The 27,154-nt window shown below is 44.7% G+C and overlaps 1 protein-coding gene across 2 annotated transcripts in view; it reads left to right on the plus strand.

Moving 5' to 3' along the window:
* Window positions 1-27,154, plus strand: part of LOC146785376 (ephrin type-A receptor 3-like) — a 540,333-nt gene that overhangs the window by 322,269 nt on the left and 190,910 nt on the right. For both annotated transcript variants that reach the window (XM_085634371.1, XM_085634372.1), the window contains exon 5: window positions 13,129-13,464. In XM_085634371.1, coding sequence (XP_085490497.1) covers window positions 13,129-13,464 — 336 coding nt within the window. The remainder of the gene's footprint in view (window positions 1-13,128; window positions 13,465-27,154) is intronic.

The following is a 27,154-nucleotide window of genomic DNA, read 5'->3' on the forward strand; positions in this document are numbered from 1 at the left end:
CTAGATGTGATAGAGTGCGGTGCGCGAGTGATCAAGCCTGTGAATTCCATTTTGGAGGCCCACAGCCTGGAGTAAAGCACAAGATGGAGGAGAGGTTGCTTTCTCCAGTCAGCATAGGTGTACAAAGAAATCTTAGCACTATCATTATATAGTATGGTCTATGCAAATATGATGCACATTGATGTGCTACACAGATGGTATTCAAACATGGTTCCTTTGGAGGCATACCTTTACATGAACTCAAAAAAACAAAAGTTGCCTTCTCCTGTTGATGTGATTAGGAACAGATTATCTCCTCTTGGGCCTCTTTTTTCTCAACGTGAGAAAAAGGGACTAAGTGTGCAATAGAGTCTTGTGCAGGTTACCAAATTTACAATAAAGTAATTCAATGCTTTGTGATTACACAGTCAAACAAAACAACTACACAGATGCAAAGGAATAAGATGTTTACCTATTTTATTAACCAGTACATTCTTCATTTTTCATCCATATCAGTTAAAAACACTTTCCATGTTATTTATTAAAAAACATATACAATACATAATAATAAAAGAAAGATATTTTGAAAAAAGACTGTTGATGCGGCGTTTCGGTGTTCTAAAATATCGTCCCCTTCTTCAGGACGACTTCCAATTATAAAAACATCTGAATTTGGTACTGTTTTGAAGCCACAATCAATCGGCAAAAGATATTGCAATCCTTCAGTACTTTCGGATAAAAGATAGAATGGTGCTTTTAGTTGTCTGTTATTCATAAGTTTCTCTGTATCCTCACTCAGTATTTTCACCATATATGGCTATCTTCTAATGTTAATGGATTCTGTTTAACTTGTTGCATAGAGTGAATTTTATATATCGCTATGTCCATTTACTTCAAACTTCTTGTTTCTAACATCATTCAAGGAAGTCTGCTATCGTATTCATTTCTGAGGAATATATGCGGGACGGACTCTACTTAGTTAGGTTCCTCTCTTTTGTTCTTCGTGGAGAAGGTTCTTGCCATTTCCTCTTTACCACCCTTTTTTTTCCTTTTTAAAATGGGGTGTCTCATCTAAGTCTTGTCAGATCATAAATTGAGAAAGAGAAGAGCATTTCCTGTAGACGTCCGACGCCAGCAGTGCTGTGTTCAGACCCTAAAGAGTCTGAGTGATTGGGATACCCTACTGAGTGTTACTTTGCATCACATAGCACCCCCATTGAGTCGTATAAGCATTGTGTAAGCATTTGTGCTAAAGTTGTGTAAATCTTGACCCAAGACTTTCTTTGATGTAGCACAATTCATCTTCCTCAAATTTCCTATCATCCACATAAAAGTCTTGCTCCAGCAGGCTGGGAGAAATGAGAACTTTGTGTAGTGTTTGGAACATGTAAGTGAAGGGTCCCTTTCACACTGAAGGGCACCATATTGAGGAGGGTGAGTGAGGTAGTATTTGGCATCTTATTGGAAGCTATATAGGCTTAATAGTAGGTCTTCTCTTGGGTGGTTCTCTGTGACTGTAGTCGCCTGTGATACTTCATCCGCAGTGGGGATGAGACATTGGGATGGGCATAGCAGGGGGTGTGCCAAAGTCCCAGAGTGTTGAAACTTGATATTGAAATACAGGTCAGAATTTGAATGCATGACCAGCAGTTGGTGTGCTTCCTGGCAAAATGTAAGAAAAACAGAAACAGGAGTAAACCCGTTAACCCAGCTGAGACCGGGCAAGTATAGTAGCAAAATGACAATGTCTCAACTGGTAAATCATGTAAGCGAACTGTTAAGCATGAGAATTAATCATATAGCACAGGAAAGGGACAAGGGAGACCAAGTGGAGGGTGAAAGGTTGTTATTTGTAGATAAAAGCACAAAATACAACTAAATTACAGTAACCATAACAACCATATGTGCACTGGGGGTGTGGTGCTGAGTGAACGGCACAGTGACACAAGTGTTTAGGCAACAACGTGGAACGGCGAAGGGCAATTAAACAATGGGGGTCAAACAAAAGTATTTACAAGGTATTTACAATCACAAACATAATTTCATTATTTGTGAATTACCCTTTTCAATGCCGCAATTGGCATTGTGGAGTCGACGGCGTTTCGACCTCTTTAGCTTGAGGTCATCATCAGGAGGACTATGGTTACACAATTCATAAGGTACTTCAATAAGAACAGGAGGAAAAGGAAAAAAAATTGGTTGTGGGACCCAAAGAAGCAAATTGAGGCAGAGAAGACCATGGAAGGGTGGGTAGAAGGTTACCTGATGTCAAGGGATGGAGAAAAGTCCAAGGTAAGTAAATCACTGGGGCGCTATAACGTCAGAGTAACAGTAGTGGGGTAACTGTGGTGTGTATCTGGGCAGGGAAGGAAGAGAACAGGACGAATTACATATATAAATTGAGGTCGTGGAGAAAAACCAAACAATGGAAGAGCGGCGTCACGATCTTACCAGTTAGTGATAGTAGTGAAGAGCTAGAGCGTGCGTCATACTTGGCAGCGCTCTGAAAAGAGAATGAACGGACTACGTTATCCACCGGTGGGGCGGGGGTATTGGTGTTTCAGTGGGGTGGGGGGTGGAGCACTCACCATGCGAGTGGTCGAACTGCGGCGAACGGGACAACGAAGAGTTAAGAGCTTACCCGAAGTGTTGGTTAAGGGATCAATGGAGTGGAGTCCGTCTGGGGAATAATCGCAGCAGTCCAGGACCCAGAACCGGGATCAGTCCGGAAGAGAGGGGTCGCTGGAAGAATGAAGCATCTCGGGCGTTCTGCGTGGCATAACCAGATGAAGTTGGTGCCGGCAGTATCACGTGACAGTGTATGGGCGGGTCCAGTACGTGCAATAGATGGGGACTAGAGCGTGAAGTGGCAATGCTAGTGCCCCGGGGGTACATGTGAAGTAAGAGTGGCATTTAGAAAGATGGCCGAAGGCAGGCACCGAGATCGGTAGAGAGACATATACACTTGTAAAAGTATAGGACATTGAAAGTCTGAAATTACAATGAATCAAGCTGTAAATTGACATTCACGAAAAAAACATGAGAAGGGCATGGAAACGTGAATGATGTAAATTGCAATGAATCAGCCTGTAAAATTGGACAATCACGGGCAAAAAGAAAACAAGAAAAAACATAAAGGATCGTTTCAAGCATTGTATACATCACTTGCAAAGTAAGGGAATATACCAATAACTAAGGGTTCGAAGTACCGTTATGTTAAAGGTTAACAATGATTAGGGACCATAAGCATAAAGCTGTACAATAGGTGTAAGGCGGTTGCTAAGGAACTGATAAAGCAAACAATGGGGTATACAGGTGGAGAGCCGCATTGGCCAAGGAGGCTGACAATTGAGGTCAAGGGAAAATATTATCTTGCCAAAAATTGTAGATGGTTTACATTGGTCATATGATCAGCAATAGATGAAACGACGATCATGTGTAAGGGGACAATATACCTACGGGCATAAAAACAGTGGAGGGTAGGACCTATACGTTGGTAATAACTGTGTTCCACTCATCGAGCGAATTCAGACCATGTGACACAGAATTACAGCGTGTGATCCATCTACATTCACATTTGTTAAGTAGAAGTTGAAGGTTTCCGCCATGGATGGGTAGTAGTGGACGGTCTATGACTTGCCATGTCATGTCCGTCTCAGAGTGGTTGTGTTCTTTATAATGTGCTATCAATCATAGGCATTTGTATAGCGCACTGCTCACCCGGAGGGTCTCAAGGCGCTGGGGGGGGGGGGAACGCTACTGCTCGAACAGCCAGGTCTTAGGTTGCTTCCTGAAGGCGAGATGGTCTTGCGTTGTCCAGAGGTGGATGGGGAGGGAGTTCCATGTCTTGGCTGCCAGGTAGGAGAAGGATCTTCCTCCGGCGGTGGCTCTGCGGATGCGGGGGACGGTGGCAAGAGCGAGGCTGGCGGAGCGGAGCTGGCCGGTGGGCTTGTGGAAGGTCAGGCGGCTGTTGAGGAACTTGGGGCCCAGGTCGTGGAGGGCCTTGTGTGCGTGGGTGAGGAGTCGGAACTTGATTCTTTTGTTGACGGGGAGCCAGTGCAGGTCTCTCAGGTGTCCGGAGATGTGGCTGTGTCGGGGGATGTCCAGGATGAGTCGTGCTGAGGCGTTCTGGATCCGTTGGAGTTTCTTCTGGAGTTTGGCGGCGGTGCCGGCGTAGAGGGCGTTCCCGTAGTCCAGCCGACTGGTGACGAGGGCCTGGGTGACCGTCTTCCTGGTCTCGGTGGGGATCCACCGGAAGATCTTTCGAAGCATGCGCAGGGTGTTGAAGCATGAAGACGAGACGGCGTTGACTTGTCTGTTCATCGAGAGGGAGGAGTCCAGGATGAAGCCTAGGTTGCGTGCGTGGTCCGTTGGCTTGGGGGTGGCTCCCAGGGCGGGGGGCCACCAGGAGTCGTCCCAGGCGGAGGGTGATGATCCCAGGATGAGGACCTCTGTCTTGTCTGAGTTCAGTTTCAGGCGGCTGTTCTTCATCCATTCGGCGACGTCTTTCATCCCTTCCTGTAGGCTGGCTCTGGCGGCGTCCGGGTCGCTGGTGAGGGAGAGGATCAGCTGGGTGTCGTCGGCGTAGGTGATGATCTTGAGGTTGTGTTGACGTGCGATGGTTGCGAGGGGGCTCATGTAGACGTTGAAGAGGGTGGGGCTGAGCGATGACCCTTGTGGAACGCCGCAGATGACTTCGGTGGCCGCTGACCGGAACGGGGGGAGGCGGACTCTCTGGGTTCTTCCGGTGAGGAATGAGGTGATCCACTCCAGGGCCTTCTCCTGGATGCCGGTGTTGTACAGGCGCTGTACCAGGGTGCGGTGGCAGACAGTGTCGAACGCTGCGGAGAGGTCCAGGAGGATGAGGGCCGCAGTTTCCCCGTTGTCCATTAGGGATCTGATGTCGTCTGTGGCTGCGATGAGGGCGGTCTCCGTGCTGTGGTTGGCTCGGAAGCCGGATTGAGAGTGGTCAAGGGATCCGTTGGTCTCGAGGAAGGCAGCTAGCTGTCTGTTGACGGTCTTCTCGATGACTTTGGCAGGAAACGGGAGGAGCGAGATGGGGCGGTAGTTCTTGAGGTCGGAGGGGTCTGCAGTTGGTTTCTTCAGCAGGGCACTGATCTCGGCGTGTTTCCAGCACTCCGGGAAGGTGGCGGTGTTGAAGGAGGCGTTGATGATGTCGTGGAGGTGGGGTGCGATGATGTGGTCGGCCGTGTTGAAGATGTGGTGTGGGCAGGGGTCCGTAGGGGATCCGGAGTGGATGGTGTTCATTGTGCGTGTTGTGTCTTCGGTGCTGACTGGGGTCCAGGTGCGGAGGGTGGCGGTGGGGGGCATCGGTTCGGTGGTGGGGTTCGTGGTTGGTGGGCCAAAGCTGTTGTGAATGTTGACGATCTTGTTGTGGAAGAAGGCTGCGAGGGAGTCGCAGAGGTCTTGCGAGGGAGTGATGTCATTGTTTCCGGCGTCGGGGTTGGAGAGCTCTTTGACGATGCTGAAGAGTTCCTTGCTGTTGTGGGTGTTGTTGTCCAGTCGTTCCTTGAAGGCTGTCTTCTTTGGGGCGGCGAATGGAATCACAGGGGGGCGGGGCCGCAGGGAGGAAGCGGCGGGAAATTCCAAGAAGCAGCGGGCAGCGGGAAATTCCCAGGAGCAGCGGGAAATTCCCAGGAGCAGCGGACAGCGAGCGAAGGAATCTGCAGGTAGGAGGCGGCAGAGGCAGGCAGGAGCGGCAGCAGTGAGTGGGGCGACCAAGCCCTGTGGAGGGCTTAGTGGCTACCAGTGGTGCGGTAGTGACGTTGCATCTAATGCGGCTCTTGTGTTGTGAAATGCGTTGTTTAACCATCTTTGTGGTCTAACGTATGTAAAGTAAATTACAAGGGCAACGGATCGTATAAATAACATTGTTAGTACGGCAATTAGAGAATTGTTTGAGTTGGTATGTGCGATCTGTGGTGACAAAGACTTTGGTGTTACTGGTAAGGTCACAGACATAACAGTTCTGGCATTTAAAACGGCCTATTATGGGTGGAAGGCCCCACATGGCTGTAACTGATTGGTCATGTCTTTCCTTAGAGGGCCATGTAATGGCATGAACCAATTTTTCCGAAAGGTTGTCACCCCTTTTGTATGATAGTAAAGGGGGATCTGAAAAATGCAGAAAATTACGAAGCAATGTCCATTTTTTACAATTATTTTCCCAACCTTGTTGCTGTAAGGGCTGTAGGTTGAGACAAAAGGAATGCGTGTGTTGGTGCGTTTGATAGACGGTGCCAGGATGACCTCCCTGTGACTATACCACGCACGTTTGAGAGCCCTTTTAACCAGGTGTTTAGGGTACCCTCTGTTGGTCAATTTGTCCGAAAGGATGGATGCCTCACGGAAATAATCCTTGCGCCATTTGCAATTACGCTGGATACGGAGGAATTGCCCATATGGTAGTCCATCAAGTAGGCCGCGGGGATGGTAGCTAGAGTACAGAAGGAGGGTATTTCGTTCAGTGGGTTTGCGGTATAGGGTTGTGCCAATGGTACCTTCCTCTGCATGTAAAGTGAGGTCCAAGAAAGGGAGATCATTTTTATGAATGTCAGAGGTGAAGGTAAGGTGGGGTTGAGCATTGTTGAGCCAAGTGACAAAGGAGACCAAGGCATCATGGGCTCCTTGCCATAGTAGGAGGATGTCCTCTATGTACCTGCGCCATAGAGTGATGTTATGCAGGAAAGGGTTTTGGATCGACAAGATGAGTGTAGATTCCAAATGGTGGACATAGAGAACAGCAAAATTTGGCGCGAAGCAGGCGACCATGGAGACTCCTTTAATCTGGAGGTAATATGTGTCTTTGTACAAGAAGTAATTACTAGTCAAGGCAATGTGTAAGAGTTGAGGTATGAAGTCAGTGGGAATGCGTGTGGGTCTTGGTCATGTGTAGAGTAAATGTTCCATTACCTTAAGTCCGTCCATCTGAGGGATGTTAGTATACAATGATTCAATATCCAGGCTTGCCATGAGGTCTATCTCCGGGTTAAATGGGAGGTCCTCAATGATATTGATCAGGTGGGTACTGTCTTTGACAAAAGTGTCAGTGAGTGGGACAAAAACCTTAAGGAGGGAATCAATATATTTACCCAAGGGTTCCAGGACAGAACCACAACCGGACACTATAGGTCGGCCAGGTGGTGTAGATGGGTTCTTATGAATTTTGGGTAAGGTGTAGATCACAGGTGTTCTGGGATGTGGGTTGTTAAGGAAAGCGTGTTCTTTCTTATTGATGATGCCATGGTGAAGTGCCTGAGAGGTGATAATGGAGATTTTATTTAGAATGGCAATGAGTGGATCAGAGCTAAGCTTGCCGTAGTGTGTGGTGTTGCTGAGCTGGCGAAGAATCTCAAAGTCATACTTGTCATGGTCCATCACCATTATGCCGCCGCCCTTATCTGCAGGTTTGATAATTATATTTTGGTTAACGGTCAAACTGCTTATGGGCAATTTTTCTGCGAGTGGTAAATTATAAAGTACAAATTCAAGTTGTTGTTGTAATTCTTTGACTTCATGTAGGACAAGCTTTTCAAAGGTTAAAATCTCATGTGGCATCATTGAGGAAGGTGGCAAAAAGGTAGAGGCAGGTTTGAATTGTGTCTCAAAAGGTCTGTTAGTTTCATGTTTATCTGAAAAGAATTGTTTCAGACGGATACGTCTGAAAAACAGGAGTAAGTCTTCCTGGAGTTTGAAAAAATCGCTATGTGCAGTGGGGACAAAGGAAAGACCCTTGCTGAGTAGGGAGATTTTGTCTGAGGATAAGGGGTGGTTAGATAAATTAAAAATGGGTATGGTCGTGTCGGTGACAGATGACAATTGTAGTGGTGGGGGAGGATTGTGCAGTGTGACGTCGTAACTAGTAGATGGAACGGGGAGCCTGATATTGGTAGATATGGAGAGGCAGGAGGTTGTGAGGGAAGCACCATACACAGTGCTACATACAGGGGAGATAAGAATGTCTGTTTGTGTGTTGTGTAATAGGTTTGTTATTGCTGGGGGCCCCATTGGTAGAACTTGTGGCGAGTCTGTCTCTCGCCTGCGTATTGATACTGGTAATTCTGTCTCCTGCGGCTGCGACCGCGATCCTCTCCTAAAAAAGCAGTCGTAGGAGTGGGGGTGGTGGAGGATGTCTAAGTGGGCCTGAGCTTGTACCCTCCCCGCTATCTGAGTCCTCAACGGAGGTGTTCAATGAATCCAAAAAGGTAATGACCTGGTTATTGCGATATCTACCCCAGTTCCTGGTTCTAGTTGGCTGGTAGGGTGTATTGTAGAATGTGTCAAGTAAGTATGGTTATGTTTGGTTTCTATTGTAAGTCTTAATGTCTTTCTGAATTTTATTTATTTTCTTGTTCTGTTCAAAGGTGTGAAAGGTTGAAATGGTAGCGTTTACTCTGTCTAGGAGACCTTTGGCGTCAGTGATGGTGGTATCGGCTAAGATAAGTTTTTCAAGGTCAGCTATCTCCTCTAATTCCTTTTTACTGTGTTCTGTGGCCGTGTCAATGCCAAGTACCATCCAGTGCCTGGAGCAGGTAGTGGCCAGATGGCTGAAGCCAGTGCGAAATTTGGGATCCTGGGTGAAAATAGCAAGAACGTTGCGGATTTGTAATCCTAGTGGTATGGTGTCAGATTTGAGGTACTCAGTGAGCATGCGGGCATGCAGGTCAGTACGAATTTGTTTCTTCTTGAGATTTTCTAGTTTTTCAAGCAATATCCTAGAGTTATTGGGTGCTGAAGGGAGGGGGGTCGAGGTATATGATAATAAGGAGGGTCCACTAAGAATATTCTGGATATAGTCATGTGAGTAAGAGGGGGTCTCCCTGGAGTACATAGTATGCAGATCAATTGCACAAAAACAAAAATTAATTTGCTGTGTATTCAAAAAAATATACTCTCGCAATACAGCGATTGCTCAATCGTAAGTAAAACAGAAACAAGAGTAAACCCGTTAACCCAGCTGAGACCGGGTAAGTATAGTTGCAAAATGACAATGTCTCAACTGGTAAATCATGAAAGGGAACCGTTAAGCATGAGAATTAATCATATAGCACAGTAAAGGGACAAGGGAGACCAAGAGGAGGGTGAAAGGTTGTTATTTGTAGATAGAAGCACAAAATATAACTAAATTACAGTAACCATTACAACCATATGTGCACTGGGGGTGTGGTGGTGAGTGAACGGCACAGTGACACAAGTGTTTAGGCAACAATGTGGAACGGCGAAGGGCAATTAAACAATGGGGGTCAAACAAAAGTATTTATAAGGTATTTACAATCACAAACATAATTTCATTATTTGTGAATGACCCTTTTCAATGCCACAATTGGCGTTGTGGAGTCTACGGCGTTTCGACCTCTTTAGCTTGAGGTCATCCTCAGGACTATGGTTACACGATTCATAAGATACTTCTACAAGAACAGGAGGAAAAGGAAAAAAATTGGTTGTGGGACCCAAAGAAGCAAATTGAGGCAGAGAAGACCATGGAAGGGTGGGTAGAAGGTTACCTGATGTCAAGGGACGGAGAAAAGTCCAAGGTAAGTAAATCACGGGGGCGCTGTAACGTCAGAGTAACAGTAGTGGGGTAACTGTGGTGTGTATCTGGGCAGGGAAGGAAGAGAACAGGACGAATTACATATATAACTTGAGGCCGTGGAGAAAAACCAAACAATGGAAGAGCGAAAATGTGGCAAAATGTGGCAGGCTTGAGATGCAGTTGACAGTTATTAAAAATGCTAAGACTGGAATAGCTTAGATGTATTCTTCAGAGTTTTAGAAATATTTCCATAGAGGACACACAGTGATGTGATGTGTGGTGAGGTGGTGAGAGAGTCTTATCAGTGTTAAAGTACCCAGGCACCCAGTGGGTCCCAGAGGTGTAGCTGCCTTATTACAATATTATGCAGCACTTTTTGATGTGTGTGTGGGTGGCTTGATTGCCATGTGTTGGACTTGGCCTTTTTTGCAGGGTTATCCCCAAACTTTTTGATTTGTCATCACATTTTTTTCTTGACCTCTTGTTGTTGGTTTTAGGACTCTTGGCACTTTACCACTGCTAATTAGTGCTAAAGTGCATATGCTCTCTGTGTAAATTGTGAACATCATTGGTTAGCCATGATTGGCATATTTGACTTACAGGTCAGTCCCTAGTAAAGTGCACAAAGTGTGCCAGGGCTGGTAAATCAAATGCTACTAGTGGGCCTGCAGCACTGATTGTGCCCCCCCACATGAGTAGTTCTGAAAAGGTATCTCAGACTTGCCACTGCAGTGTCTGTGTGCAGTTGTTAACTGCCATGTCGACTTGGCATGCGAACCCTCTTGCCAGGCCCTAACCTTCCCTTTTCTTACATATAGGACACCCCTATGGTAGGCCCATGGTACCCCCCTGGGCAGGGTGCAGTGTATTTGAAAGGTAGGACATGTATTGATGTGTGTAACATGTCCTCATAGTGTAATACTGCCAATTTCGTTTTTCTCTTTTTTAAGGCTATCTTGCCCATAAGACAGAATGGGGAATGCTTTGTAACATTTTACAAGTATATCTTCCCATAGGGATAAGATAGAAAAATTAAGTTTAGGCTCTCTGAACTCAGAATATAATAACATATCTTCTACTAAAGATGGTTTTGAAATTGTGCGTTTGAAAATGCCAATTTTAGAAAGTAGGAATTTTCTTGTTTTACCATTCTGTGTGCTTCTGCCTGTTTGTGTATTGACTGTCTGGTTTTGGAGTGACAGGGGCTGGGGATGTGCCTTCTCTCAGACAGCCACCTGGGGGGATTGATGTGTGTCCTGCCTTTACTGAATGAGTTGAGGCTGGGCTGAATAGACCTGGGCTGCATTCTGAGCACGGTGAGGAGTTCTCACTAGCACCAGAATAGGCTCGGTCTGCATGTAGCGTGGTGGGAGGAGATTTTCCTTGCACCTGAATCGGGCCTGTCTGCCTTACACAATGCTGTCTCCACCTCCTGCCGGGCAGCTGCACAAGAGAGGACAGAACTGGTTTAGACTGGGCTCCGAAACCCTTGCACAAAGAGAACAAAGACATTTTGGGGTATAAGTATTAGACCTAAAACCCCTAAACTTTAGACTACTTCTGGAATCAAGAGGAACCTTTGCAAGCTGGAGACACTGAGGATAAGTACTGCCCTTGCTGAGTGTCTGGGGTTGGTCTGCAGTTGCTGTTTCTGCCAAGGAAAGGAGAAGGAACTTGCTGTGTGCTGTGTCCCCTACTTGACGAAAGTCTCCAAGGGCTTGAGTAGAGCTTGCTTCCTGTTTTGAAGTCTCAGGAACACAAAGACTTTACCCCCGGCTCCCCTGAACATCCTTGCTGGGAGTTCTGACCTGTCAGGAGTGCCTGTGACTGCTGCTGGGAGCTTCAAAGCAACGCAACAACAAGAAAATCGACGCATTGCTCTTCTTGTGACAGTCTTTCCAATGCAACACCGTGGTGTGAAAAGAATCTCCCCATACCGCTGTGCCGCTGCTGAAACTGACTCAAGCCTGTCGCCGCTGCAAGAATCAATGCATCAAGGGATCATGGCTGAAGAAATCGAAACAGCGCCGCTCGACGGAGCATCATTGTTCGCCGATGCATCCCATATTCCCATGCATTGTCCCTGTGCGGCAAGTTTTCCCCTACGCATCACCCACAGATTGGAGTCCTCTCAGAATTAACGCATAGTTTTCCCCTACAGACCAGACCTGATGCATCGCTCCCCTGTGTACAGCGGAACTGTCGCTTCGCATCCACGACGGTCCCAGGAACGACGCATCTCTGTTTTTCTACGCTTCCCATCACTGCGGCTGCTTGGCTTGGTGAATTTTTTATGCAACAATAGGTACTTTGCAAGAAATTACAAATCCATAATTTTCTATGGACTCAGTTGCTAAAACCTTTTGAAAGTCATTTTTCTTAATACTTGTATGTTTGATTTTTCTCGTTTTGGTCTTGTTAAGTTTAGATAAAGATACTTTATATTTTCAAACCAGTGTGGTGTCCATTTGTGGTGTTATCACTGTGTTACTGTGAGTGTTGGTACAAATACTTTACACTTTGCCTTTGGGATAAGCCTGTCTGCTCATGCCAGGCTACCAAGGGGGTGAGCAGTGTGTATCCCCGTACCCTGACTAGAAGGAAGGGTCTCTATTTGGACACGGGTACCTGCCTCTGCCAACTAGAGACCTCCATTTCTAACACCATGGTAGTAGTTTCTGAGCACGATAGTGATGTTGGTAGAGTTAAAGGCTCTGAACATGGATTTGGAGGAAAGTAAGTTGTCCATTTCAAGATTATTCAGCAATTTTTGATTTGTGTGTTGGGTGCTTGATTGCCATGGTAGTAGTTTTTGAGCATTACAGTGATGTGGGTAGAGTTCAGGGCTCTGACCTTGGATTTGGAGGAAAGCCAGTGGACTATTTCAAGAATATGCGGCACCTTCTTGGTTTGGGTGGGTGGTACTTGATTGACAAGATGAGTGTTTCTGAGCACTACAGGGCTCTCCCTGTGCTCTGACTATGAATTGGGGTGGGGGGGGGGGGAAATTCATTGCTCTTCTGTGCTGATGTTTATTTGTAAACTAGTGTGCAAAATTTTCTACAGCCATTCTCTTGGATATCCCTACCTCTGCTTCGTGATGTTTGTGCTTCAGCAACAACTTATGTTTACTAAATGCATCCTATAAGTCCTTTGGAAAGTCGTGGTGTGGTAGTTGTGGTCTGTATTGATTATAGCTGCATTAACAAGGACTCAGGCCCACAGTACTCTCTCCTTGCACCACTGCGCATGCACCAAACCAGGCGGCTCCATTTCTGACTCAAGCGTTATAATAGGAATCTGATTTGATTGATTGTGGGGAGATTGTAGGGGTCGCGCAGACGGCCCAGTAAGGAGGAAAGTCAGCTCTGCTTCTATATGCCATCAAGCAGCCTCCTGTCACCTGGGGCGGATGATTTGTGGGGTGCCTCTGAGAGCCCTGCGAAGATGAACGGCTTCATCTCCAGGAGGTCGTTTGTTATCCTATCATGGGTGACGGTCTAGACAGGTGCTTCCCATATGGATTGGCTTTGTCGTGCTCATCTATATTTCCATCTTATGCCCTTTCCTCTCTATTTTTCTCTTAATTTCACCAGGGCCACCCTCTGCTCCGGAGAATCCAATTTCCACTGTCAACGAGACATCTATCACCATCGAGTGGAGTCCACCGCGAGATGGCGGGGGCCGGGGCGACACCACCTACAGCGTCCACTGTCGGAGGTGCCCATGGCAGGGTCGCGGCTGCAGTTCGTGTGGGAGCGGAGTCCACTACACCCCCCGCCCCTTTGGATTGGTTCTGCCTAGGGTCCTGGTCACCGACCTCCTGCCTCACACCAACTATACATTTGACATTGAGGCAGTGAATGGGGTCTCAGAACTCAGCCCCAGCCCGAAGCAGTTCATAACTCTCAACATCACCACTAGCCAAGCAGGTGAGGCCTTTACCATCAGCCACCTTTTAATGTATAGTCATAAGATGTTCAGCAGCATTGCTTTGTGGTGGACAAAGAAAAATGTCTGTGTGGAGTACATATAGACTATGTTCTGCATAGCTTTGTATGTATACATGCAGTTTAGGAAAACACATTTTTCTTAAACTGCATACATTTATAAAACAAAAACTATCACATAGCAGTATTAGGGCTGAATTTTGAAGGTGCGGCTAACAGTTAAATAACACCCTAAGCACACACAAACAAACAAACAAAAGAATTGGAAAACAGAGAGAATTTAGGGGGAGGCTGGAAGCCTCTCCTAGACAGGCACCTTAGAAGAGCTTGGAGCAGAGACCTTTGAGCAGCCTGCAGGTCAAGGGTTACTATTACACAGAGTTAATTTTCGTAAGCATAATTACAAGTGGCAAGATCTTATAATTGCACCGGTGTCTTGCGATTTTGCATAGATACCGTGCAATTTTTCACAGGTACTGGCAATTTTAGATGGATGTTTGCACTGACTGGGAGGGAGAAAACAATGTTTGAACGGACAGATTAGTTGAAAATGTAATTTACTATAAACTGGGCGAAATAAAGTGAGTGTAAGTGAGGGATAGAGTGAGAGGTTTTAACCTCTTCAGTGCCCATGACGAGATAGTCTCGTCATGGAGCACGGTTGCGCTGTGCCCATGACGAGACTATCTCGTCATGAACCCCACCCACTAGTGCAACGCCCGGCACAGGAGGGGGAAAGGGCGTGGCACTGAAGGGGTTAAGGCTCGGGCGAAGCTGGCCATTGCCTTGAGCCCCCTGCCTTCCAGGGGACTCACATGCAAGGTGACAAGTATGTGCATAAGAAGCAGATGGTGTTTAGTTTGACCACTGGGCACGGCTGCCCCGCCCAATCTTCAACCTCACTCTCTCAGGTAGTTGAGGGCATTTAAATAAAAAAGATGCTCTCTCTCTCTCTCTCTCTCTCTCTAACAGCTTCAACTTGACCCCCTTCTTCACCTCATTCTCAAGAACATCCCTCTACCTGCCTCTACATCTTTGTATGCCTGCCCCCTCACTTGTTCTCTCAACTCCATACTTCATCCATGTCTACCTCAGCTTTCTCTCAATATGCTTGTCTCTTGCTCTCATGACCTCACTGCTCCCTCTCCTCGCTGTTTCTACCTCCACATCCTTACCCCCTCTCACTCTACGCGTCGCCTCCCACTGTACCTCACTGCTCTGTTGCCATCCTCTCTGAATCTTTTCTCCCTCTGCTTGATGTCTCTAAAACTCACGTCTGTCTTTACCTCACCTTTGTACCCCTGTCATCTTTTCCCTATACCTCACCTCTCTCTACCTCTCTCACTGCTGGTGGATGCCTGAAACTGCACACCAGTGCATGCTCTGAAGTGAGAAACAGAAGAGATCTTTGTAAACATTGTGGGGCTCATTTACAAGCCCATTGCGCCGCCGGTGCGTCACTTTTAATATGGACAAAAGTGACAAACTGGCTGCACAAGGGGCTTGTAAATAAGCCCCTATATGTGTACCGCTCTCTCTCAGTCCGTTCTCTACCTCATTACCTTCTATCTTACATTTCTCTACTCAATAGCTTCCTCATTACCTCATCTCTCTAAACCCCACCTCTCTCTCTAACCTTCCTTGATCAAAGTTTTTTATTTGTACTATTTGGCTACTGTATTGCGGGCAGCTTGAACCGTGAGCTGTTTTTGCCTGCTCATGTGGTTCAATTTGTTTTGTCATCATGAGGGCTTGAATTAGATGAAAATAGGTAGCAGTTTCATAGGTATTCCAAAAAGGGGAATCCAAAACATGTATTATCCAGGGCCTTAAGAATGCTTAAAAATGCACTGAAGTTGGTCAATGATTGTTGTAAAAGGATCCTCCAGACACAATGAATATGGTTTAGTAGTATCTTTTAATGAAGCTTGTAAATCAGCGTCCATCTACATCCTAGTGCATGAGTTGAATGTCCCTTGTGCATTTCTTAAGCCTTAACATTCTTTCTTTTTAAACAGCATAGATAAAGTAAATAGATTAACATTGTTCAATTAGTCTGTTCGGTCTTTTTGGAATTCTTTCTGACTTTCTCTGTATCCATTCATCTTGTTGATCATTTGATTGTATAATTCCTTGTTCAACATTTGGTATAATTTTTCTAAAGAAAGACTTATTTCTTGTTAATGTTCTATTATCATTTTCTGCAGTAATTGCTGTACCTTGTATTCTTGTAATTTCCAAAGGTGTAGGGTGGAATCTGGTTTGGGATTTTTTTACTTGTTGTCGAACTAATACCAAGTCACCAACTTGATAATCTTGACTTTGACATTTTTTTCCTTTTTCTGCATAGTATTTCATTTTTCTTTTTGCTTCTTTGTCCTTTTCCAGGACTTAATTGTGTATTTTTGGAGGAATAGAGTGTAGTTGTGGTAGATGGGTTCGCCTTGACTGCCCAAACATTAGATCTGAAGGGCATTTTCCAGTTGATGGATGCGGAGTATTCCTATAATCTCTTAAGATTTGACATAATGCTTGGTTTATAGAAATTTGTGAAAGTTTGCTCTTTGTACCGCTTTTTTAATAGTTGCCATCAATCTCTCTACCATTCCATTTGCTCTAGGCCACATTGGAGTTACTTTTCTGTGTATTATTCATAGATAGTTCATTATTACAAATGTGTGAGGCAGAAGAGTAACAAGAGAGAGAGAGAGAGAATGAGAGAAAGAAATGGAATGAAACTGAGGGATGGAATAAGGGCTGATTCAAACCAGCAGGTCAAGAGGTCAGCCCAGTGAGGAACTGAGTGAGGGAAGATTAGAAAATAGCTATGTCTTAAGAGCTTTCCTGAAGACAAGTTCAGATTTCAAAAAACACATTTTGAGTGTCAGGGAGTTCCAGAGTCTGGGAGCCAGCTGTTTAAAGGAAAGACCACTCCATCTGGATATACAAATTCTGGGTGTTATTGCGAGAGTACCTTGGAGATCTGCCAGGGTTATATGGATTGGCAAGGGCATGAAGGGTTTGAGGCCCCTTCCTGTGAAAAGCCCTGCAGGTAATGCACAGAGAGTAAAATTGGACTTGTTGCTCTGTGTGCAACTAATGAAGGCCCACCACGGTCCTCCTTGTGGACAGATGCCTTGGGATTTTGAGGAGGAAATGGGCAGTGGCATTTTGAATGGTTTGTAGCCTTTTCTTTGCATAGCACGGGGACCCTAAATATAGGGCATTCCTGTAATCCAGCTGAGATACAATCAGGGCCTGGATGATGAGTCTCTGTGCCGGGGGCAGAAGATCTAACACTTTCCTTAGAAGTCAAAGAAAACTGAAACATTTTGGGGCTAGAGAGTTTGCTTGTACTTCCATTGTGATCCTGTCATCTAACCAGACACCTCGACTTTTTGTTTTGTTTTTCACGGTGGGAGCGGCTCCTAGACATTCGGGCCATGGGAGAGGCTCCCTCTTCGCTTTGTTGTTTCCTAGCAACATAAGCCCTGTCTTGTCCCCGTTCAGTGTGAGGGAGCAGTTGGGCATCTAGTTGGACACGTCTTTAAGACGGGGACAAACTGAGCGCAGTTAGAGCCTTGTTTTGGAATGATAGATACAACTAATTGTGTATCATCAGCATACAATACTATAGTCAGGCCAAAAGACTGCACTAGCTTTGGTAAAGGGTCCAAGTAAAGATTAAACAGAGTGGGAATTAATGTGAAGCCCTGAGGTTCTCCACATGTCAGGGACAAGGTAACCGAGAAATATGCTTGGACCCACACCTGGAAGGTTCCGCCTTCGAGGAAGGACTTGAACCATTCCAGCACACAGTCACCTATCCTTGAGATGAAACAGCACAGTGAGATAAAGACAGACTTAAATAGAAATAGTAGGCCTTGTCCAATAGAGATCGTCTATGTGCGTGTCTGCTACACTCACCATAGCCATAAGTGTTCCAGACTATCAATTTAAATAAAGTAGTTGAAAATATAGGAAAAAGATCTTAATCAATTTTATAAAACACATGGTTTTATCAGTGCATTTTAAAGCTGCAGTATTTTTGCCAGCTGGTATTCTCTTTCAAAATGTTGGAAACTAGAAGAGTCCATTACTGGATCTGTAGGCAAAATCCATGACTGTGTCTTCCAAAGGTAGTAAATGAATTCATAAGAACTGATCGAAGGCTTTCAAATGCCTGAACTGTCAGTGGGCTGCACTCAATACATACTACAAATAAATACATACAATATTACACATAGAAATAAGTCTCTCAAAACACAAAATGTCAGATGTCACAATTATCGCCCCCCCATCTTGTCTGCAGCCTCTTTGGTATATTTTCAGTCCCCAAATTTGAATTCCAAAATATATGGAAGCTAAGTTAAATATGTTGGTATTTATTTCCAATCCTAGTGTGAGCACCTCTGAAATTGTGTTTAAGAACAATGAGGAATTTTCCAAAGTTTGAATTGATGAACAGAGCAGTTTTTTTTTTATTTAGAAATGTAATCATTCAACCAAAGAAATGTAAGGGGCTGATTCATGAAGCGATTAGTAAACCTATGCTTGCAGATTTACACCCACTTGCGAGTGTAGATTTACTATTTCTGGAATTCACAAATATCCACAGGAATCCACATGGAAAGCTCCAGGCATGGTTTTTTCATTCAGAATCCTTGGAATGTTCTTTGGGATTACAATCAGGATCCCATTCCCTCTGTGAGAAGTTCTCCATAGCAGAGAACTCCACACAGCACTGGGGAACAAGATCCCTTGTACACATTTTTTTTTCTCTACATGGATTTTATTTTCCTGGTGGAGTAATTCCCTTCCTTAGAAACTTTCTAAATCTGGCAGTAACCCATTCCCATTCCCACTATGATAAGGGATTTCTACCAACTGTAGGTCGGAGTAAATATCTCACCATGTCCAGGGTGGAGAGGAAAATGAGAGGAGCTTTGAGTCAAATTTACAAGTTTAGAAAAGATAAATAGCACACACATTTATAAATATATAATACGCATCTTATGAAGACATGGGATCCACAAACTTCTTTTATGTTCTTTATTATATATTTAAAAAAATCCTTTATTATTATCTTCTTAAAATCAGATTTCTCGTGTAGCCAACTCGTTTCGTCTCTTCACAAGAGACTTCTTCAGGGCTTATTAGTTATTTAATGTGCTGGAGTCTCATAAATCCTGTTCTTTCATTTGAAACATATCATGTCCAAATTAGAAATCCCATCATCTCCAAAGAATAAAACATATCCCTTGTGTCTTTAGAGACTGGCCCCTCCCGATGGGTATCCAGTGCCTATGTTGGCATCAAAGTCGTATTCGTTGTGACCGGTAGCTTGAGTGTGCGCATGGGTCAAAGGCAGATTAAATAATACGTTAGGTGTGGTCTTCATTTGCTCCAGCCTCATCATTTGTAAATCACTCAAATTTACAAGTGTAGAGAACTCCACCCCTGTGACAGAGATCTCTGAACACATAAATATGTTTACGCCTGCCAGGAATCCCTATGTCAGTGGCACTGGAGCATTTTTCAAAGTGGAGGTGCTGCAATGTATGTTACGTCAGTAAATCCATAAGGTTTGTCAAAAATCGACTTAGTACACAGTGTGGCTAATTTATGAGAGGCTTACACTGCCAGACCGTCACTTTTCTAACACTTTGGTAGCGCAAGCCTCTCAATCATATCTATGAGGCAACGCAAAGCCACTGTGCATTGCTTTGCCTGGCTTCATAGATATGGAGTAAGACAAAGCGGCACAAGATGCTGCCTTGCCTCCCTCTGCATCAGGGAGGCATTCCATGGGCGTTGCAGTGGGTTTCCCCACGCAACATCCATAGATTTTGACGCTGCTCCAGACTTACTTAATCACCTAAACCTGGGGCAGTGCCAAAACCTTGCACCTCACCAGATCAGACGTAATGAGGAGAAATATTTTTATTTCTGCTCATTTTTTCCTCTTTCCATGTGTGCTGCAATCAGCACACCTAAGAAAGGGAAAGCAACTCTAGGGATTGTTTTTGTGCAGGAGGGTGCCCCTTCCTGCCTGCGCAAAAATAATCCTGCCTGCAACAGAGGCACATTAGCACCATGGTGCAGAGGTGCCTACATTGGCACCAAGCAGCAAATTGTGTGCCAGCCCAGGGATAAAGGACAGGAATGCACTGTATTTCATTAATACAGTGCAATCCTGTATTTTCACATAGACTTAGATCAGCGCAGCAAGAGGATATGCGGTGCTGCCCTATGCCAGTTCCTCATAAATGAGGTCCAAACTGTAGCAAATGAGCCACACCCATTCAGCAGGATACTGACAGGGCAGTAATGTGTGACCATTTTGGTGCACATTGTTCCAAATACATGACTAAAGCATGGAATGTTAGGCTGCTGGCTCTTACTGAGAGCATATTTTCCATTAAAATGGGCACTAAATTTGCATCATCAGTAATGCAGCTTTACTGATAAATCTATGTGGCAGACAAATGATAAAGTGGATTTTTGCACATAGCTATCATTTGCCCCTCACACCGTCGAATTGTTTTAATTTGATCATTTTAAAATCTCTTCCATCACACCACATAATTACAAAAAAGCAATATGCCTCGTTAACTTTTCTTGCTGTTAATATATATTTTTTTTATATTGGTAAAGTTCATTTACAAGTATTTCAGTTTTGTAGTGTGTTAGAAAATATTTAACGCCATGCAGAGATTGACACGTGACTCATATTATATAATTCCCTCACTTTGTGATCAGGGAAAGGAAAAGTAAATGGCAATCTCCATTTTAAATGAGAAATGCTTTGTCAGAAGGCATTGCATGACACTTGACCTCTGCCTTTGAACTCATAGCAAATGTAGGAAGATGAAAATAAAAAGGCCTACCCTAGAGGGTTAAGCACCTCCCATGCCCCTACTACTAGCGCCGCTGCCATTTCTGAATTCATGTCAGGGCCAGACTGGCCGTAGCGGGCATCAGGTGTTTTCCTGGGGGGCTGGAAGGGTGGGAACTGGTTTTGAAGCGGTGGGGGACAGTTTTGTTACTGGGGGATGGTTTTGCAGCAGTGCATCAATATTGGCGCCAAGTAACAAAAGCAGAAAACAAGCGTTTCCAGCCTCCTGCCCCCACCCCTCTCCACCACCCACCAAGGACTGGTCCGAGAAAATTGCCTTGGCTGCCTCCGGTTCCCAGTCCGGCCCTGATTCCTGTCAGACATTAAACAAGTGAATTTGGTCATAAACTTGGATTTACTGGAGTTGGGCAAGTCACTGAAAGCTGGAGCCAAGCTCGAGCCAGATGCCTGACTCTAGCGCAGCTCAAGTTCCTGTTTAAACCTCGAGTCCAAAATGAGCCGAGCTTTCTCACTGGAGGTGATTTGGCCTTAACGGTGCAGCTGCTGACCATGCGACTTGGGGAACCAGGTCCGGTTCCTGGCCTGGGATAAGTATTCTGTGAATCCCGGAAAATCTCCTTGTGTTGATCAAAAAAGTGTAAAGTAGTTTGGCTCTTGTGAAGCTTTTATGCCCTTGGACACGATTTGCACTATGTAAAACTGCAAAAAAATGTGGATTCTGCCCTCCACCCGATCTATAATCTAATCCATCAAGCATTAAGGACAGACCTTGATATCAGAAAGAAATACCAATCTGAAGTCTACTGTGTGAAACTGGGCAATTTGGGATCCGCCCCTACTTCCCAGCTTGTCCAAATTGTGTGATCTTAGGCAAATACTTCATTTCACCGAGCCTCCTTTTAGTTCATTATCAGATATAAAAGTGCCTTCAAATATGATGTCGCTCCATAAAAACCCTCTCTTGTGTTTGCTTAGCAGCCTATAATTTATTTTCACTTGCAATAAGAATTTAAGCAACATGTAGGGTACACATGACATCTGACTTGCCTCTTAGTTCCCTAGGAGCATTGTCTTCAGGGATGACAGGAACATTTTTCGGATTATGTTAAAACCCTCTCACCTTTAATAAATACTCCTCAATCCAGAGATATAGTCTGATGTACAAAGGTGAAACGCTTCTGCGTGTTCAAGAATTACTCTTTTTTATTTTGAAGACAATTTATCTCATACTAGCATCATGTTTTTTGCAAGATTTACATGCCAAATATTTTCAAGGCTCAGCTCTTGCACAGTCTAGTAGAGCCGGAGCCAACCCTGGCTTGGCTCCAGCTCTTTGTTTATCGGTTCGCCTACTTTTAACATTTTCCACCTAATTTACGTTTGTGAATAGGACCCAAAGAAATTATTCGGAAACTTGAAATATCTACTTTCTTGGGGTTTAAACACAATGCTGTAAAGCCAGGTGCACGTCCATGTGCAGGTTTTTGTTTGATTAGAGTTAGCATTTTTCACATTCATGCTGAGGTGCGATTTCTGATTTAACAAGAAACAAAACCTTGAGGAGACAGAGGAGAAGGCCTGAGGAGAGAAGGGAGAAGGCCGCTGAGGCGAGAAGGGGGAAAGAGGAGGAGGGAAGAGGAGACAGAAAATGGAATTACAGCAAAAACCACATATTCTATAAACTACCATTCCCTGCGCAATTACTGTAACGTAATTCCCTGAAGGTTTCTATGACGGCACGCGCTGGGCCTCCTGGCTGAATTATGGCGCTGCCTTCGGCTGGGCCCCATTTCGCATTCTGCAGCATGTGTAATTTACAAATCTAAAATCAGGGAAGTCTTAATTCACTTATGTAATGTCAGAGCAATACATTATACCTCCTGCCATCAATCACGACCGAACGGCCTCCCTTCTCCCGCCCAGCGCTCACACATTGACTGACATTATCCCGAGCATCATACAGGCACAAGAGATGTTCAGGCCCTCCAGAGAAAGAGAGGTGAGACCATGTCAGATTGAGAAGATAAAAATCTCTTATCGTACTGGTAGCGAACTAACTATCCCAGTGGCAGCAAAGCTGTGCTAGAGAGTATCACAGCATGTGCTGTATATTCAGCTAGTCCTGGCTTTCTGCTCCTGTGGCCTACTTTGCATTCTGGGAATTGCAGTTTTGGGATTCTGACTAAATATCTAGACCTAAAAGTACACATACATAAATACTTTTATTTTGATTTGTTAAAATCATAAAAGGGTGGAACTTACCACTGTGTGATAAACATCAACATATTGAATCAGCGTAAAACAGCATAAAACATGCCCCCGTGTCCTGGGCGACTTTGCACAGATATACATAAGTAAAAACAGGGAGAGCGTATTTAAATGAACGAAGGTAAAAAGAAAAAGGGGTAGCACTTTTATAAGGCAATGACCCTGTACATTGGGTTGAATGTCATATAGATTTGATATGGAAATACCGTGCTCTAAATTCCACTTACAAAAAATGTGGCGACACTGGGTGTGAAATTTCTATTATTAACTCCAGGTGTTGAGCAGTGGCCAGGGCAAGGGCATCTTAAGGATTTTGGGGGCCCTGGGCCAAACGTATTTCGAGAGCCCCCTGTTCGGAACAGCTTTGAATTTCTGGTTCAGTTCAGCTCTTTATGCCATCTTTGGCCAGGTCACTGGCAATGCACGGGAACACTCTTCCAAATTCTTAAATTCTTAAATTCTTGCATCTAATATTCAGTGTTAGTGACATGCGTTTTCAATATTATAGCATAGCAGCACCTCACTAATATCACTGCAAATAATCCATGCGACACCCTTCCATTTCTCACATGTGAGGTTCTCTTTTGATCCAAAAAAAACCTTTTTATGGATGTTGCATGAAACAGAAACACGTTTCTGCAAAATATCTGTAGTAGATTCTCACAAATCACCCACATTAAAAATAAATTAAAGGAAAATGGTATTCCATATGTTTAAGAAAAATTCAAGGTCATCAGGCCAAGACTCTGCAGAACAGAGCTGACTCTATCAGGGGGTCCCATAAAAGACTGGGGCCCTGGGCCAGAGTCCACTTTGCCCATGCCTTAAAATGTCTCTGGACCAGGGCGGCTGAGTCCGAAGCACGGGGCTCTGTGACTCTGGGAAATAGCTCGCTTAATTTCCCCGACAGCCCCCAGCACCTTGAGACCCTTAGGGGTGATTTGTTTGCGCTTTACAAATACTAGGTTTTCATTGGGGCTATTCATTTGCAAACAATATTTGGGGAACAATATTTATGTCAGATGATACTATGAAAACACTATTCTGATCCCATGCTGGACAGTGATGTCAGCTAGACTACTAGGAGTGCAGTGACAGAGCAAGGGGAGAATGGACCCTAGGGCAAGCAAGATACAGCCCTAACCCTCGTTGCTGCTTAGGGAGCAAAATAAAATAATAATCAGGGTTCAGTGGGACCCTCAGGTCTCTGGGCCAAGATGCCACTGCCCTTGCTGCAACATTGGCAGCAACTTCCTGCAAGTGTGGCCCTAGAGGTCACACACAACACCGTGCCACCGGAAACTGCACTAGCAGCCGGCGTGCAATGACCATTTGGCTCAAAGGGCTTCAGCCCCACCCGTCGTGTGTAGCTGCCCTGAGACAGCTTCCCGGCCCACACACAGCCGCCCGAGTACTTCACAGGTCTTTAAAAGACCATTTGCTTGTTAATGAGACTTTGTTGTTATTCCACCCCTTCTTAGAGCCCCTGCAGCTCCACTCTGGCTATTGCTGGAAGAATTAGCCCCCCCCCCACGACATCTTTTTTTAGTCCCCCCCGCCCCGAAATTTGGCTCTAGTTGCGCCTCTTGATAGCAGCCATCATAGGTGTGCTTAATATGCTTAGTGCATTCTAGGCCCATAGTCTTAAAGCTGGACAGGAAAGTCTTGAATGTCCTCCAGAGAGACAATTCACTGGGACTAGGATGTGCTGACAGACAGAGGAGTGTTGGGGCGCATATGGGGATGTACAAGCAGACGAAAACTGGCCTTTTATGGCAGCATACATTATTGATGAGACCTCATTTGGAAGACTATGTTCTTAAAGTTATGTCTCTAGAAAGACACAGAAACGTTGGAGGCAGTATTGACGTGGACTGCTAAAGTCTTGACTGGTTAAAACCTCACCTTCTTTAAGGAGACGTTGAAGAATTTGCAGTGGCGTAGCTAGGCACTTTGCAGCGCGTGGCGGTCTCTGCCTTTCCCGCCCCGTGGCCGTGCTGAAGAGCGGGTGGTTGGGATAATTCCTGCATTTGCCACCCCCGCAGCAAACTCATGTGAGCGCGGGGGGGGGCTGCTGCTCCCAAAACTCGTGCTGACCGGGGCAGACCGCCCTACCCCCGTTACCTCACTGAGAATTTGGGCATGCAAACACAAATGATTGAACAGCATGAGATATTGAAATACCTCACAGTAAAGAATACAGAACAGACAGACGTTGCCCGGTGTACTACTGAAAACAAAACATACAATGTGGGTGTGTAGGTGGGGGACCCCCTTCGGAACAATTAGAAAAGAATGTGTAATAAAAGGGGAGTGAATATATGTAATAGAATTCCAGAAGGAGTGAATAGACAACAAGAAGTAAAAATATCCTAAAAGTACTAGGACCGAGATATGAAAGCAATACTTGGTAATGGAAAGCAAGATTAAAGCAATGCATGCACGCTTTATGGGTCAAATTCAGACATTATGCATGACAGCTGTTCTTTATTTGTGGCCAAATTCTGGATGTAACATTCAGTTCCCGATTCCAAGAGATATGTAAACCTAATTTGTAAAGCCAGCGTGAACAGGCTTGAGGAAATTTCAGCAGGAACTCTTGAAAGCTGTTTGCTAAGGTGAAACAGACTTGATTCCAACTAATATAACTGAAGACCTGATGCTCCAGCTGTTACCTCACTGGGCCAAATTGGTGAATATATCACTGATGCAAGGAGCTGATGCTGGAAACCTTAACCGTTTTTGTCCAGTTTTGGCTTTCTGGCACAGGCCACTAAAACTGGGTGACCTCTCATCTCAGTTTATAGCTCACAGGGCACTGCACAGCTAGATGATCATTCGTTGGGTTTCAGTTAGGTCCGCAGTACGTGAACTGCCCTGCTTCAGGAGTTTGACGATGAATTTTGCACCATTTATCCTTGAAATGCTTGTCTTCTTTTCCTTCTGGATTTATCAGCTGCCTATGCTATCCTGAATCATTCTATGATGATCAATATTCTCAAAGAGCACGTGGACATCAAGAACACGGTCTTTAACTGGTTTGCATTCTATCTAACAAACCATCAAGCCCAGTAACAGCTTATCGAACCCTGTTCTGCTGACTCAGGCATTTCCACATGGGTCTATCCTGTCTTCAGCTCTCTTACATCTCTGCATAGAGCTTGGGGTCTTACTCAACTGCAGGATCTAATATCATAAATATGTTGATGATACACAGCTCTCACCTAAGATATCCTCACCCGATCATCTTCAGGGCCTGGCCCAAGATGTGTTTCTGCTGACTCAGGCAGTTCCACCCGGGTCTATCCTGTCCCCAGCACTCTTAAATCTCTGCATAGAGCTTGGGGTCTTAATCAGCTGCGGGATCTAATATCATAAATATGTGGATGATACACAGCTCTCACCTAAGATCTCCTCACCCAATCATGTTCAGGGCCTGGCCCAAGATGTGTAAAGTGTTCAAGAGTGGATGACCTCCCACAATCTGAAAATTAACCCTCTAAGAGCTGAGTTTCTGCTCACTTACTACATTTCTTAACATACTGATTCAATCTTCAATTGACTCCTGTAACGCTTTGAAGTGCAAATTAATTATCAATGACCTTGCGTAATGTCTGGGCCTTATTTTGGATACAAAAATGAATCTATAATGGCAAATCAACTCAATGGCTACAAATGTGTGGTTCCAAATGCAACTTCTGTGGAGAATTCATCAACTGATCCTTGATTCAATCCCTGGTATTATCTTGGCTTGATTATGGAAACACATTTACTTCTCAACGGCTGAAGGCAGTTCTGCTTCCAGTGGGTCATTCTGTGTGTGGAAGAAAAACATTTGATTGCCTTTCACCTATTTTACTAACCCTTGAGTGGTTCCCCCATCAAAGTGATATCCTTCCACAAGATGCCTTGCATCTTTAACACTCTTCCACTCTTTTTACTTGACAAACAAGGTGAGATTGTCTGGTGCTTAACGATTGCTATACATTGGAAAAGCTTTATTAGAAACCCCAACTCTCAAAAGAGAGCAGACAACGGCGCAGTCTTTTCAGGGAGATCTTGTAGGGTCTAGAACTGCCTACCATCAAGCCTGTGCACGAGTGTGTGTCTGGATGTGTTCAAGAAATACCTGAGAAAAATAATTTTCCAAAGACACTTCTATAGTAGTTAATTAGTAAAACAGTTAAGTGACAGGTGCCAACTTATTTCTCAGCAGGTCCCCAGAGCTCACACCACCCATTGCTCCTGCTAGAGCTATCAAGTGCAAGTTCCAGGGCTATCGCTATCTAGTAACCATCACACTGACAAAAGAATGACAATATTTACAATTCCATGCCATCTTGATATATAAGGATGGGATATACATGCTAGTTCATTATGATCTTTTAAGTTAAGAGACTGTGAAACACTCTTCTGTTGCAAAATAAGACAGACAGCATCAAAATATGGTGGTATGTCATAAGTAAGTGCCAGTTTTATGAATAAGTGCAGTTGCTGAGCAACAGTAAACACTGGCCAAATCTACCTTCTTCACAAATAAAATAC

This window comes from Triturus cristatus, chromosome 11 (assembly GCF_964204655.1).
Source record: "Triturus cristatus chromosome 11, aTriCri1.1, whole genome shotgun sequence".
Lineage (NCBI taxonomy): Eukaryota > Metazoa > Chordata > Amphibia > Caudata > Salamandridae > Triturus > Triturus cristatus.